The following is a 15,051-nucleotide window of genomic DNA, read 5'->3' as shown; positions in this document are numbered from 1 at the left end:
TTAATGCCATGGCTCATGAAGCCGTACACAGGCAGCCTGGACAGCAGTCAGGAGCTGTTCAACTACAGGCTGAGCAAGTGCAGAATGGTGGTAGAATGTGCATTTGGACGTTTAAAGGCGCGCTGGCGCAGTTTACTGACTCGCTTAGACCTCAGCGAAACCAATATTCCCACTGTTATTACTGCTTGCTGTGTGCTCCACAATATCTGTGAGTAAGGGGAAGACGTTTATGGCGGGGTGGGAGGTTGAGGCAAATCGCCTGGCTGCTGGTTACGCGCAGCCAGACACCAGGGCGGTTAGAAGAGCACAGGAGGGTGCGGTACGCATCAGAGAGGCTTTGAAAACCAGTTTCATGACTGGCCAGGCTACGGTGTGAAAGTTCTGTTTGTTTCTCCTTGATGAAACCCCCCGCCCCTTGGTTCACTCTACTTCCTTGTAAGCTAATCACCCTCCCCTCCTCCCTTTGATCACCTCTTGCAGAGGCAATAAAGTCATTGTTGCTTCACATTCATGCATTCTTTATTCATTCATCACACAAATAGGGGGATGACTACCAAGGTAGCCCAGGAGGGGTGGTGGAGGAGGGAAGGAAAATGCCACACAGCACTTTAAAAGTTTACAACTTTAAAATTTATTGAATGACAGCCTTCTTTTTTTTGGGCAATCCTCTGTGGTGGAGTGGCTGGTTGGCCGGTGGCCACCCCACCGCGTTCTTGGGCGTCTGGGTGTGGAGGCTATGGAACTTGGGGAGGAGGGCGGTTGGTTACACAGGGGCTGTAATGGCATTCTGTGCTCCAGCTGCCTTTGCTGCAGCTCAACCATACACTGGAGCATACTGGTTTGGTCCTCCAGCAGCCTCAGCATTGAATCCTGCCTCCTCTCATCACGCTGTCGCCACATTCGAGCTTCAGCCCTCTCTTCAGCCCGCCACTTACTCTCTTCAGCCCGCCACCTCTCCTCCTGGTCATTTTGTGCTTTCCTGCAGTCTGACATTATTTGCCTCCACGCATTCGTCTGTGCTCTGTCAGTGTGGGAGGACAGCATGAGCTCGGAGAACATTTCATCTCGAGTGCGTTTTTTTTTCTTTCTAATCTTCACTAGCCTCTGGGAAGGAGAAGATCCTGTGATCATTGAAACACATGCAGCTGGTGGAGAAAAGAAAAGGGACAGCGGTATTTAAAAAGACACATTTTATAAAACACTGGCTACACTCTTTCAGGGTAAACCTTGCTGTTAACATTACATACATAGCACATGTGCTGCCGTTACAAGGTCGCATTTTGCCTCCCCCCACCGCGTGGCTACCCCCTCAACCCTCCCCCCACCCTGTGGCTAACAGCGGGGAACATTTCTGTTCAGCCGCAGGCAAACAGCCCAGCAGGAATGGGCTCCTCTGAGTGTCCCCTGAAGAAAAGCACCCTATTTCAACCAGGTGACCACGGATTATATCTCACTCTCCTGAGGATAACACACGAACGGATGTTGCTTGAATGCCAGCAAACATACACTGCAATGCTTTGTTGTACAATGATTCCCGAGTACGTGTTACTGGCCTGGAGTGGTAAAGTGTCCTACCATGAAGGACGCAATAAGTCTGCCCTCCCCAGAAACCTTTTGCAAAGGCTTTGGGAGTATATCCAGGAGAGCCGCGAATGCCAGGGCAAAGTAATCCTTTCACATGCTTGCTTTTAAACCATGTATAGTATTTTAAAAGGTACACTCACCGGAGGTCCCTTCTCCGCCTGCTGGGTCCAGGAGGCAGCCTTGGGTGGGTTCAGGGGGTACTGGCTCCAGGTCCAGGGTGAGAAACAGTTCCTGGCTGTCGGGAAAACCGGTTTCTCCGCTTGCTTGCTGTGAGCTATCTACAACCTTGTCATCATCATCATCTTCTTCGTCCCCAAAACCTGCTTCCATATTGCCTCCATCTCCATTGAAGGAGTCAAACAACACGGCTGGGGTAGTGGTGGCTGAACCCCCTAAAATGGCATGCAGCTCATCATAGAAGCGGCATGTTTGGGGCTCTGACCCGGAGCGGCCGTTCGCCTCTCTGGTTTTCTGGTAGGCTTGCCTCAGCTCCTTCAGTTTCACGCGGCACTGCTTCGGGTCCCTGTTATGGCCTCTGTCCTTCATGCCCTGGGAGATCTTGACAAAGGTTTTGGCATTTCGAAAACTGGAACGGAGTTCTGATAGCACGGATTCCTCTCCCCATACAGCGATCAGATCCCGTACCTCCCGTTCGGTCCATGCTGGAGCTCTTTTGCGATTCTGAGACTCCATCATGGTCACCTCTGCTGATGAGCTCTGCATGGTCACCTGCAGCTTGCCACGCTGGCCAAACAGGAAATGAGATTCAAAAGTTCGCGGTTCTTTTCCTGTCTACCTGGCCAGTGCATCTGAGTTGAGAGTGCTGTCCAGAGCGGTCAAAATGGAGCACTCTGGGATAGCTCCCGGAGGCCAATACCGTCGAATTGTGTCCACAGTACCCCAAATTCGACCCGGCAAGGCCGATTTAAGCACTAATCCACTTGTCAGGGGTGGAGTAAGGAAATCAATTTTAAGAGCCCTTTAAGTCAAAATAAAGGGCTTCATCGTGTGGACGGGTGCAGGTTTACATCGATTTAATGCTGCTAAATTCGACCTAAAGTCCTAGTGTAGACCAGGGCTATGTTTACACTACACCGCTTTTAGCGACGTGTCTTTGTCGCTACAGCTGTGCCGCTAAAATCGTGCAGTGTAGACGCTGTTTGTTGGCTCCCCTGACGACAGAAAACTTCCACCCCCAATGATCGGTGTTTAGGTTGTCACTAGGAGAGTGCTCCTGCCGACAACACGCTGTTCACACTGGTGCTTGTCGCGACAAAACTTTTGTCTTTTCAGGGAGGAGAAGGGGGTTTAACACCTCTGAAAGTCAAAAGTTTTGTCATTCAATTGCCAGGGTAGACATAGCCTGAGATAAATGATGGGACTGATGTCGTTCTATGTGAACTCAGGAATTTTATTTCTCTGGTAGCACTGCAGAAATGATCTTCTGTCATCTGCTTACAGTGAGGTTACACTTAATTGCAATTAGGCCTTTCAGTGCTTGCTGGGATAGGAGTGGGAGGGATGGTGAGCATTTTATCTGTCATGTGTTCTGTGTATCTCCAAGTATGAGTACATCTGTGCTGTGGAACGTGAGGGAGATGAGGGCTAAGAGGTTGTTCTGAGGAGAAAGGCAGACCGGAATGACAAGGGCAGTAAAAAAATCTTTTTACATCCTAAAATCCTTGTTGCTTATTCATAGTCGGAATAAGACAGTTGGTGAAGGATACCAGACTTGCTCAGAGCAGCTCTGTTGTCTAAAGCTAAAAAAAAAAGTATAGGAAATCAAAGGACATTTTGTCCCCACTGACACAGTAACCTGTGAATATATACACTATGTGCCCAATTCTCTGCTGCAGCTCTATTGACTTCAGCAGTTTCACCCATTTACACCCACAGAGAATTTGGCACTGTGCCTTTTGCAGCAAATGTCATTATTTTGAAGTGTTCTGCATACATAAAGCTTTTGACAGTTCATCTTTCTACAGAAATCACTGTAAATCCTGACAATCTCTCTTGATTCATTGAAGACATCAGCTACTCTTGGATCAGTTTATGCAGAAACCAACACAGTCAAGAAAATGCACAGCACAACATAAGTGTGAAGGTAAATCTGCTGTGGTCTGTTCTTTGCAGTAACAGCCTGATTAATTTTTCTAGTGGTGACAAAGGTATTGACTATATTAACAGTACAGCAAGAACTGATAATTCCTCTTTCATTCCCTAACAATCAAAACCAGAATGATTATTTTCTTCATCAGTATTTCTTTCAGGGCGTTGCACCAGAGCCAGTGTTGGGATCTTTGGGGGGACCTCTCAAACAATATTTTGCCATCCCCACAACTGTAAAGAATCCCTTTTGGCTATGATGACACCAATATACACAGGCCCAGTCTTAAGAGTTTTTTTTTTTGGGGGGGGGGGTTATTGAGATGATTTTTTGCTGCACTAACATATATACACCCCTTAACTGACCCATATTTTGAAATGTATGTGATCCCTAGGTCTCATTGCCTTGGCCTCACACAGGAGAAGCAGGGCCTAGTGTTTTGTGCTGGGATCCATGAATACTGGTAGTTGCCAGATTTTAGAAAAGTCTTGCAAGGGACAATTGTCCATTTAAGCTGAAGTTCTGGGGCCAATATGTGGGGAAATGGGCGCTATGTGTGATTCTGGTGACTTTCAGGATTTATATACATGAGCATTTAATTAAATATGTAATTCCCTGAGTGTTTTAGGTGAACATATTTCCCATTTTAAAGATACGGAAACTGATGCAAGACGCTTAAAGGGAAAATCTTCAAACTTATGTTTACAATGTCATACAGCCATGTCTAGATTTAGGCACTTAGGCCCAGATCCCCAAAGCTATTTAGCAGCTTAACTCCTGTTGATTTCAAATGAGTTAGGCATCTAAATAGCTTTTGTGGATTTCTGAGCATTCGATAAAAGTGGAAATGGACACAAATAAAGGTCAATGGGACTTTTGGGTGCTCTGCTTCTATGATTTTTTCGGTATCTAACTTTAGGCCCCTCCATTTGGAAATATGGGCCTATGTGACCTGACAAAGGACACAGAGGGAATAGCATGGCAAGGGATTAGTTAGTTCTCTAGACCATGCTGCCTGTCATGCTATTGACTGGCTCCTCCTTGTAGCCCAGAGGTTCCCAAACTCCTTACGCCTGTCCGCGCCCTCCCCGCCAGGAGCTGGGGCCAGGAGCAGGGCTGTGGCTGCCATGCCTCCTGAACACTCCTTTGCGCCCCCGTAAGGGGGCATGCCCCACGGTTCGGGGACCACCGTTGTAGCCAGAGGTCAGGCTGGTTGCTTAGCATAGGACATGGCTCAGCTGGAGGCAGCTTATGGTGACTCTATTGTCACGAGTAGCAGCCTGGGCGGCACTGCTCCCTGCATTTGGGAACTGAGCTTGGTTCGTCAAGGAACAGGCGGCTATGGTTTTTATGGACCCTAAAAGCCAGCCTTTGGCGGCTGTGAGGGGACCGTGAATAAATAACTTGTGATCTTTGGGGAAAAATCAGTGGCAAGCTTTCAGTCCTAGTTATCAGTTTGCATTTTAAGGTCTCTCCCCATTCTGGGAAGGGATTAACCTTTTTTTAAAAAAAAAAAAGACGGAAAGCTGAGATTTTCTTTACATTTCTAGGGTCATTCAAAGTAAGACTGAGCTTTGGCTGTTGTGCTCTGTGAGCCCCCAGAGGCCAGCTCGGTCTCCTATTCTATAGGCTGAAAGACATGACTCTTTCCTATACAACAATATTAATGAAGTGTCCTCAGAACAATCAGTAAACCTGGACTGGTTTCAGTAATGTGCTAGTACAAAATGTTACTTTATTAGCAATAGCAATGCAAGCCACTTGTAACAAATACTTGTTCTGGCTCAGCTGCAATTTGCTATGATTGTTACAGTGTTTTTTTGTGCTGGAGCTAATAAAAAGCCTTGATAATCATAAAGTTCTCTTTTATGGGATTGGAAGTCAAATTATGATTATTGACAGGTACCCAAAAGCATAAAGGAGCACTTCCAAGAAAGATTTTGTAGGGGATGGCTTGCGGGGAAAAAACATCTGCTAGGTTCCAGTAAAACCAGATATGAGTCTATCAAAGAGTCACATTCATTGTAATAGGATTTAAGAAGCATGGTTAAAGGACACATGCAGGACATTCTATTGCCATGCAACACCCTACAATTAGAGCTTACCTTTATGGATGGTGGTTAGCGTCCTGCCAGTACTTGGAACACTCCTGTGCACAGAAATGCACCATCTATCATCCTGAGAAAAAGCTTCCAAGGGCTACATTACTGCTGTGTGATCTGTCCTGAGCAAGGGGTAGTGAGTAGTTGTGCTGCCCCAGGAGCAGGCTGGGAAATAAATTGTGACCCGGAGAGTCAAAATCTGCCTGCCCATCTCCCCCACGGTTCTGGGAAAAAGTAAACTGAGGGCTGGTCTATGCTGAAAACTTACATTGGCATAGCTACGTCTCTCAGGGGTGTGAAAAATCCACACTCCCAAGAAATGAAGCTATGCCAACTTAACTCCTGGTGTAGACAGTGCTAGGGCAACAGAAGAATTCATTTTGACTAGCTACCACCTCTCAGGGAGGTGGATAAACTACAGTGATGAGAGAACCCCTCCCATTGCTGTAGTGAGTGTCTATATTGAAGTGCTGCAGTTGCACAGCTGCAGCTGTGCTCTTGGAGCCTTTTAAGTGTAGATTTACCCTGTTTCAGGCTTATATGTCATGCACTGTATGTAATCTGGGATATTGGGGGTGCTGACAGGGTTCCACCCATTCTCAGCCCTGTCCTATCCACCAGTGTGGTGGGGAAGTCATGGCTCTGAAGAACCTGCTTCCTCTCCTGAGCTGAATCCCATGGGCTAGCCCACTCATGGGAGCAAGGAGGTGCTTTTACACTCCCGTTACACCCTTGCATGCTCACGTAAGGCTATTGACAATCTAGCCCAAGTGAAGGGGGAAAGGGCCCTGAAGTTGAAGGGAAAGTAAAAATTTCATCTACATCTTGGAGCTACTCACCTAGTGCTAGATACAAGGCCTTAGCCTGGTCTCTGTTTTGGCAGGGAGTTTTGTGTCTGCAAATTATTGTGTATGAAATTTATTTGTGGGCACAAATAGGCAGCTACATGCAATGAAGTATGGGTGCAGGCACAACAGTCAAAGTTCAAAAAAGCTGGGGGGGGGAGAGAAGAGGAGGAGGGAGAGGGCAAGAAACAAAGGCCAGTGATGAAAATCTGGCCCATGAAATAAAATTCTGCCTTCAAAAACAAAAAACAACAAAAACGAACCACAAAAAAAGTGCAACTCCCATTGAAGTCAAGGGCAGGTATGCTAGTGTGTGTGTGTGACCCAGGAACCACTTAATGCCAACTAGGAAAAAGTATAGAGGGGGTGCATAAGAGTTAAATATAAGTAAGTGATAGTTCACCAAGAGGGGGTGAAGGAGTTTTCCAAAGAGGATGGAGCTAGGCTGTTCTCAGTGGTGGCAGATGACAGAACAAGGAGCAATGGTCTCAAGTTGCAGTGCAGGAGGTTTAGGTTGGATATTAGGAAAAACTATTTCACTAGGAGGGTGGTGAAGCACTGGAATGGGTTACCTAGTGAGGTGGTGGAATCTCCATCCTTAGAGGTTTTTAAGGCCCAGTTTGACAAAGCCCTGGCTGGGATGATTTAGTTGGGGATTGGCCCTACTTTGAGCAGGAGGCCTGACTAGATGACCTCTTGAGGTCTCTTCCAACCCTAATGTTCTATGATTCTATGACATGTAAAGTCTCTAATAAAACCTTTATCACACTGGTCATCATATTGATTGTGAAATGTATGTACAGATATTATGTAAGGAGTTATGGATATACTGAAAATTATATTCTTAAGGTATGCAACTTGGGGGTTGGTCACCAGGAAAGGTGAAAAGTTATTTTTGCAGGGAAGAGGTGTTTATCCATCCATCTATCTATGTACATGTAAATTGAATAGTGTCAGCTTCACAATGGATAATCCTTTTCAGTCTGAACCAAATGCTAATGAAGGATTGTGAAATCTCAGGGGAGCAGAAATTTACAGGAAGAAGTGAGCTAGCAGTGGAGCCCCATTTACAAGTAAAGACAATGAACTTTTGGACTATAACTGTAGATAGAGAGACTCAGCCCTGGTCTACACTAGAAAATTAGGTCCCTTTAGTTATGTTGGTCGGGGTGTAAAAATTCACATCCCTGAGTGATGTAGCTAAGCTGACCTAAGTCCCTGTGTAGACAGTGCCAGGTCAACGGAGGAATTCTTCTGTTAGCCTAGCTACCACCTGTTGGGGAGGTTGATTACCTATTCTGACAGGAGACTCCCTCCCGTCAGTGTAGGCAGTGTCTACACTGAAGCACTACAGTGGTGAAGCAGTGCTGCTGTAGTGTCTTAAGTGTAGACAAACCCTAAGATTGTATCTTTCATGGATTAGCAAGCTGCAGGGTGGCTTGGTTCATGAAAAGATCACAGCCCATCCTGCCTGAAATACACTGGAAGGACTTTGGGCGAGGAAAACTTCTTTAGACTCGGAGTTATCTTGTAAGTTAACTTTAGTCTATAGAAAGCGTGTTATGATTTTGTTGTGTATGTAACCATTTGTTTTCAATATTCTTACTCACTATCACTTGAATCTTGTTCTTTGATGATAAACTTATTCTTGTTTTCACTATAAATATATTGAAGCATTGTATTCAGCAGAGCTGTGTTCTAAGGTATAGCTAATGAACTGTGCTGTGTTGTACCCTTGGGCACTGCAGGCTTGGTAATTCTGTGCGTATTCAGTAGATAAGGGGCTGGAAACTACAGGGAATGCTAGGTGGCACAGACAAGACTTCCTCATGCTAAGAGCAGGGGGTGGTGAGGTGCCTCCTAACCTCGGGAACCCCTGGGAAACATCACAGTATGTACATTGTACTTGAGGGCAGAATTTGCCACAGAGTCAAGTAGTTTATATTAAGGTATATTTATCATTTATATTTCTTCTCTCTCTATAAAGCAATCAAATGGCCTAATCTGGAATATTGTGTGCAGTACTTGTCACCCCATCTAGAAAAGGCTGTTACAGAATTAGACGGGGTTCAGAGAAGGGAAACAAGAATGATCAAGGGCCTGGAAAAACTCACATAAAGGGAGATTGAAAAGATTGTAACTGTTAACTTAAGCAAAAAGATGAATAAGAAGGTATGTGATTAAAATATATAAAATAATGAATGGGATAGCGAAGGTAGACTGGGAGCTTCTTTTCTCCCTGTCCCATAATACAAGAATGAAGGGACACTAAATGAGCTTAAAAGGTGGTAAATTCAAAACTGATTAAAGGAAATACTTTTTCACACAATGTGTTAGGCTGTGGAACTCTCTGCCACTGGAATTTGTTGAAGCCAAGAACTTTGTGAGATCCAAAAAGTGATTGGACATTTATATGGATAACAAAAATATCTGGAGACATCTTATTAAATGATAACAAAAATCAGGATACTGGACTAGATGGAACTCTGTCTGATCCAGTATGGTTGTTCCTATGTTTCTAGCTAAACTTGCCCCTGGAGACACCGCTGCACCAGTTGCAGAATTTAAATTTGCTGGCATCTACTTAACCCTCCTCTCTGAGTTGACACTTCCATTCCATTCTATTCCACTTGCTGTTAAATAACAAGAATAGCATCCTGGTCTCACTGAAGTCAGTGGGACTTTTGTCATTCACTTTGAGGGATCCAGAATTTCACCACAGGACTCTGACCTGAGTCTGTCTCACACTCCCACATCAAATCCCACCCCTGAAATTCCTGTTTCTCTCCTTTCACCTTTTGACCCACCAATAATTTCATTTTCATTTCCCATTTCCCCACAACTCTAAATTCCAGTTTGTCCTCTCCCATACAATTCCCCAAGCCCCTTCCAATTCTGTGCCTCCCCTCGGTTTCCTCTGAACCACTAATCAAACTTGGCAAAGACTCATATATCTTGGTGGGAACTGAAAAGGTTGCCATTTCATCAAAATATACTACATGGTTTCATACTTTGACAGTCCCTGCAGCCTAGCTCAGTGAGCTCATACCCAGGAACTAGTGTTCTGATCCTCACTCTGCCACCAATTTGCTACATGTTAAATCATGGGTCTGTGGCTCAGTCTGACAGTGGTAAATTTCCACAGGTTCTGGATGACATTATGGAGAATATATCCACATGTTCATTGTCTCTAAGACTTTGTAAGTTCCTGCATTGCAAGAATGACCCAAACTAAACAGAATCTTTTGTTTATTCAAGTAATATATAATGCAGTGGTTACAAGCTGAGCTGCTGATAATAGACATTTAAGCTTCAGCAATATTTTTCCTTAAGTCTCCCGGCGATTTGTACCAAATAGCATGAATGATGGAGTGAGAGAGTTTACCAGTAATCCATCATAAGTGTCACCATTTAACAGAATTTATCTAAAAGTCTCAAAAAGGTTGCTCACTTACAAATATATTATTAGTTTGATAAAACTACCAAGCACTTGCTTAGTATGTTCAAAATAATAATGGGCTGATCTTTTCTGAGAATGTGCCATTACTGGCATTGTATATTTCTGAATTGTATCTGATGCTTAGATTTCCATGCCTCTCCCCCACTCTGTGTTGGGCTGTAATTCCTGAAGAGGAAAGCAGACAGTATTGTGCATGAAGGATAATGTTCTCAAGGCTTTATCTTGACCTGCATGTTCATGTTGACCCAAATGATGCAAAACTTAACTAATTAATTTACCTTTGACAAAATGACCATTGGGGTCAATGAAATATACCAGTGTAAATATTGTGATCACCTCATAGGGATCGCCTGTGGTTTAATGTCACTTCATTTTTCTCTGAAGTGTCACAAGGGTTGCAAATGATTTGTTCTCAATAGGTCAAAGTAGGAGATGCATTTGGACTTTAAAAAATGTAAACAACTGCTTGGGAATCTAGGAGTAAGAAGCCATTACTGATATTCTTCTTGTGCTGTGCCCTTTAACATTCTCTCTGTATTTGGGGAGGTGGAAAGGGACTAATTTCTAAAAGAAATATGAAGATGAAAACTAGTGATGGGAAAAGTCAATTTGATAAAAACAAATGGCCCAAACCTTAAACTTCTGAGGCTTGTAAATGTTCACAAACTTCTCTCTCACCATTTTCATACCCCTCTCTATTTTCTTTTTTCCCCCAGGGATGCAAATGGATGTAGTGCACTTTGTGGGAGGGCAGGGAAAGGCTTTTTGCTGGACAATGTTTGCTAGAACCCGGAAGTGTTGGGAATTGTGAGCTGGGACTTCCAAACCAATTTCCAGCTCCAAATATTTGCATAAACATCTGGATTTTGACTGCAGACTGACTCCCTTCAATCCTGACATTCCTCAGTTTTCAGGTCACATGGTTTTGCAAAACAAGTTTGGGTTACCAGCATTACTATCCACTGAAGTTTACCTGGAATTTCATATTAATCTGAAATGCCAAGAAAAATTGGCACTTTTCATCATCCCATCCATCTTCATAAGCCTCCTCCCCACAACGAACTTGGACTAACTCTGCACACCAGCTATTGGAGTATTTTCTGGGGCACTGAGGCATCCTCTTAAACACATCTCCCTTGAATCTGCTCTTCAAGAGGCAGTAGGCCGTTTTCCAACCCCCATCCTGCCTCTTGAGATGACAGCAGGATAGATGTACTCATTGCATATCACCGGTATGTTCTGGGGGTTGTGAGCAGCAAATGTATTGCTTCTTTCCTCATACTACACACACCTGCTGCTCTTGGACCTACCCTTTTAATCTAGGGCTGAGAGATACCCCAGAATATACTGAGCCTGAAGAAATCTCCATTGTGGGGCATTGTTTGGCCTAAGAGTTAAAGAGACACTCTAGTAACAAGGTTTGTAGTCCCCTTTCTAACAAAGGGAACCATCCACTCCCTAAATAGTTGTAAGGGGGCATGTGTCAGCTGACTGCCTTCTGAATATGATAGTAGGTGAGGAGTTTTCCATCCTATGCCTCCAAGAAGATAGCACTACCTTAGATGGAGGAGCCTGGGTTTGTTGGGGAGATGGCATATTAACTGGGGATGAGCTGAAGGGTCTTTGGGGAAACTGAAGTACACTTCAAGATTAGCATGATCCTCTGGGTCTCTACACTGCAATGTAAGCCCTGGGTTTGAACACAGGCTCAAATCTAACCTTTCCCTCTACGCACAAATCATGCTAACCCAAGGCTCAAACTCAGGATCTCAGGACCCTACGGGCATGGAGAATCTGAGTCAAACTGAGACCCAGGTCAAGCTCTATTGATTTGCAGTGCAGATGCAGTCCCGTTGGATTCATGCTCTGGGAGTCCACCAAAAGTATTCCACAATCTCAAGGGCCGACTTTCTTTGTCCTCTGGACAGTCACATTTCCCCACACTGCACTATGGACAAAGGTAGATGTACATGTAGAGCATCTACATTTTGGGAGGGTGCTAGGATAAGGGTGGTTGGACTTAGGCCCACGTAATGCTGCGTAAATGTTGAAGCCCCATGTTGAGACCTAGGGTTCAACAATTCCTAACCTGGGGTTACAAATTACTGTAGAAGCTCAAACCCTAGGTTAACAAACCCAGGGTCTGCTAATTTGAGTTCTCCTACCTCTGGGCTTACTCACTTACCCTGTGAGTTGTCCGTTCCTACTGAAACCTAAAAACCAGGCAAATTAACACAGCTCTACCTTAAACCTTTTTAAGATCACCCATCCCACTTTTAAAACTTCAAATATCTTCTCTGTTATCAGTATATTTTGACCCCTTGTTAGTCAAATGTCTGATTAGACTTGTATATATTGTGACAGGGTTGGGCCAGATGGCTATAGGAGAGTAATAGAAGGCAGATATATTAGCCCCAGGCTAAGTAGATCCCTTTTCCCGGGTAAGGTAACAGGGAAGGTTCCAGAACAATCAGGAACCTTCTGGAGACAATTAAGACAGGCTGATTAGAACACCTACAGCCAATCAAGAAGCTGCTAGAATCAATTAAGGAAGGCTAATCAGGGCACCTGGGTTTTAAAAAGGAGCTCACTTCAGTTTGTGATGTGCGTGCGAGGAGCTGGGAGCAAGAGGCACTAGGAGCTGAGAGTGAGAACGCGGACTGTGGGAGGACGGAGGTGTACAAGCATTATCAGACACCAGGAGGAAGGTCCTGTGGTGAGGATAAAGAAGTTGTTGGGAGGAGGCCATGGGGAAGTAGCCCAGGGAGTTGTAGCTATCGCACAGCTGTTCCAGGAGGCACTCTAGACAGCTGCATTCCACAGGGCCCTGGGCTGGAACCCAGAGTAGAGGGCAGGCCCGGGTTCCCCCCAAATCCTCCCAACTCCTGATCAGACACAGGAGGAGTCGACCTGGACTGTGGGTTCAGAAAAACGGCCAAGCTGAGGGCTGCTGTGAAGCTCCAAGGCGAGCAAATCCGCCAATAAGCGCAAGACCCATCAAGGTAGAGCAGGAACTTTGTCACAATGTGCTTTTCCTTTGCACAGGGCAGTCAGGTAATTTTCTATAGCAGCTGGCTATTTCGCGTTCCCTGTGTGCATGCCTTAATAATTAGTAAATTATACGATTCTGCAAAGTAGGAGGGATTGAAAAATGGAGAAAGTAAGTGTATGCCAGCATAATTCTGCTTCCATGCCAGCTACCTCAGATTCTGCTTAACTCCCTTCTCCACCCCATTCCCTTTCCTCTGGGATCTGTACATTGCAGCTCAGAAACCCTCCTGCTCTCTGACCAGGAGGTTAGTGACTTGACCGTGATGTGACCAGGACACATAAACAACATTAAATATTTAGGAGGGTGACAAGAGCCCTGAGGGTTGGAAAAATGTTTTCGGTTCATAACTGGGTTCTTATTAAATAAAACCTGGCATAGATTATCGATTTCAGCAGCTGGGCAATATTGTGGAATATGTTTGTCCTGCCCACCCTACAAGACCAGAGGGTCCTATGATTCTATGGCACAAGAGGAAAGTAGCTCAGTGTGAAGAATCGGATGTTTTGGATGATAGTGCTGGTAACATGGAGGAGCAAAGGGAATTGCTGTTTGATCTGTTACTAGGCGGATCTTGATCAACCAAATTACCTACTCCTCTCTCTCCCCCGCTGCGGAATGTGGGAGGAGGTGCATAGTAACTGTGAATGCTACTGCAGGCTAAGATGGAGAATGCCTTGCCTTTTCCTCTTGATTTTCGTAGTGTTGCCAACTCACAATTTTATTGTGAATCTCAAGCTCTTGGTGTGTTTCTTGTAGCCCCAGTTCCTGGAGTGATGCAATTACTTGAGACTCTCAGCTTTCATTAAAAAGTGTGGGGGATTTTTTTGCTCTTATAGCTGCAGAGGAATACAAATGAAAATGTGAACCCTAAAGTTATTAAAAATCAGAGGTAAATAAAAGGATCCATTTTTAAGAGGGTCTCATGATATTTAAGCCTAACTTGTGATGGGGGCGGGATGGGGGACTTGACTCATAAGGGTGCTTGTAGTTGGCCATAGTGTGTGTGCTGGATGGGGATCAGCCTCTGTGGCCTTACCTATTCCAGGGAATTTCTCTGGTGCTAAAAGAACGAGTACTTGTGGCACCGTAGAGACTAACAAATTTTATTTGAGCATAAGCTTTCGTGGGTTAAAACCCACTTCATCGGATGCATGCAGTGGAAAATACAGTAGGAAGAGAGATATACACAGACAACATGAAACAATGGGTGTTGCCATACCCACTGTAATGAGTGATCAGTTAAGGTGAGCTATTATCAGCAGCAGGAAAAAAAACAAAACAAACCTTTTGTAGTGATAATCAGGATGGCCCATTTCCAACAGTTCACAAGAAGGTGTGAGCAACAGTAGGGGGGAAAATAAGCATGGGGAAATAGTTTTACTTTATGTAATGACCCATCCACTCCCAGTCTTTATTCAAGCCTAATTTAATGGTGTTCAGTTTGCAAATTAATTCCAATTCAGCAGTTTCTCATTGGAGTCTATTTTTGAAGTTTTTTTTCTTGTAATCGCATGCCCAGGGAGATTGAAGTGTTCTCCGACTGGTTTTTGAATGTTATAATTCTTGATGTCTGATTTGTGTCCATTTATTCTTTTATGTAGAGACTGTTCGGTTTGGCCAATGTACATGGCAGAGGGGCATTGCTGGCACATGATGACATATATCACATTGGTAGATGTGCAGGTGAATGAGTCTCTGATAGTGTGGCTGATGTGATTAGTTCCTATGATAGTGTCCCCTGAATAGATATGTGGACAGAGTTGGCAACGGGCTTTGTTGCAAGGATAGGTTCCTGGGTTAGTGTTTTTGTTGTGGTGTATGGTTGCTGGTGAGTATTTGCTTCAGGTTGGGGGGCTGTCTGTAAGCAAGGACTGGGCTGTGCTAATTATACCTTTACCATG

At 44.6% G+C, this 15,051-nt stretch overlaps 1 protein-coding gene across 1 annotated transcript; it reads right to left on the bottom strand.

Moving 5' to 3' along the window:
- Positions 1-624: 624 nt before the first annotated feature.
- LOC141987955 (uncharacterized) lies at positions 625-2,310 on the bottom strand. The gene is made up of 2 exons (XM_074953786.1): positions 1,725-2,310; positions 625-1,145 (listed from the first exon to the last, which is right to left on the bottom strand). Exons 1-2 carry the CDS (start codon positions 2,305-2,307, stop codon positions 625-627), a joined length of 1,104 nt encoding a protein of 367 aa, XP_074809887.1. The 5' UTR covers positions 2,308-2,310.
- Positions 2,311-15,051: the final 12,741 nt, after the last annotated feature.

This window comes from Natator depressus, chromosome 5 (assembly GCF_965152275.1).
Source record: "Natator depressus isolate rNatDep1 chromosome 5, rNatDep2.hap1, whole genome shotgun sequence".
Lineage (NCBI taxonomy): Eukaryota > Metazoa > Chordata > Testudines > Cheloniidae > Natator > Natator depressus.
The sequence above is the reverse complement of the archived record's forward strand: the minus strand, read 5'-3'. Positions and strand labels throughout refer to the sequence as shown.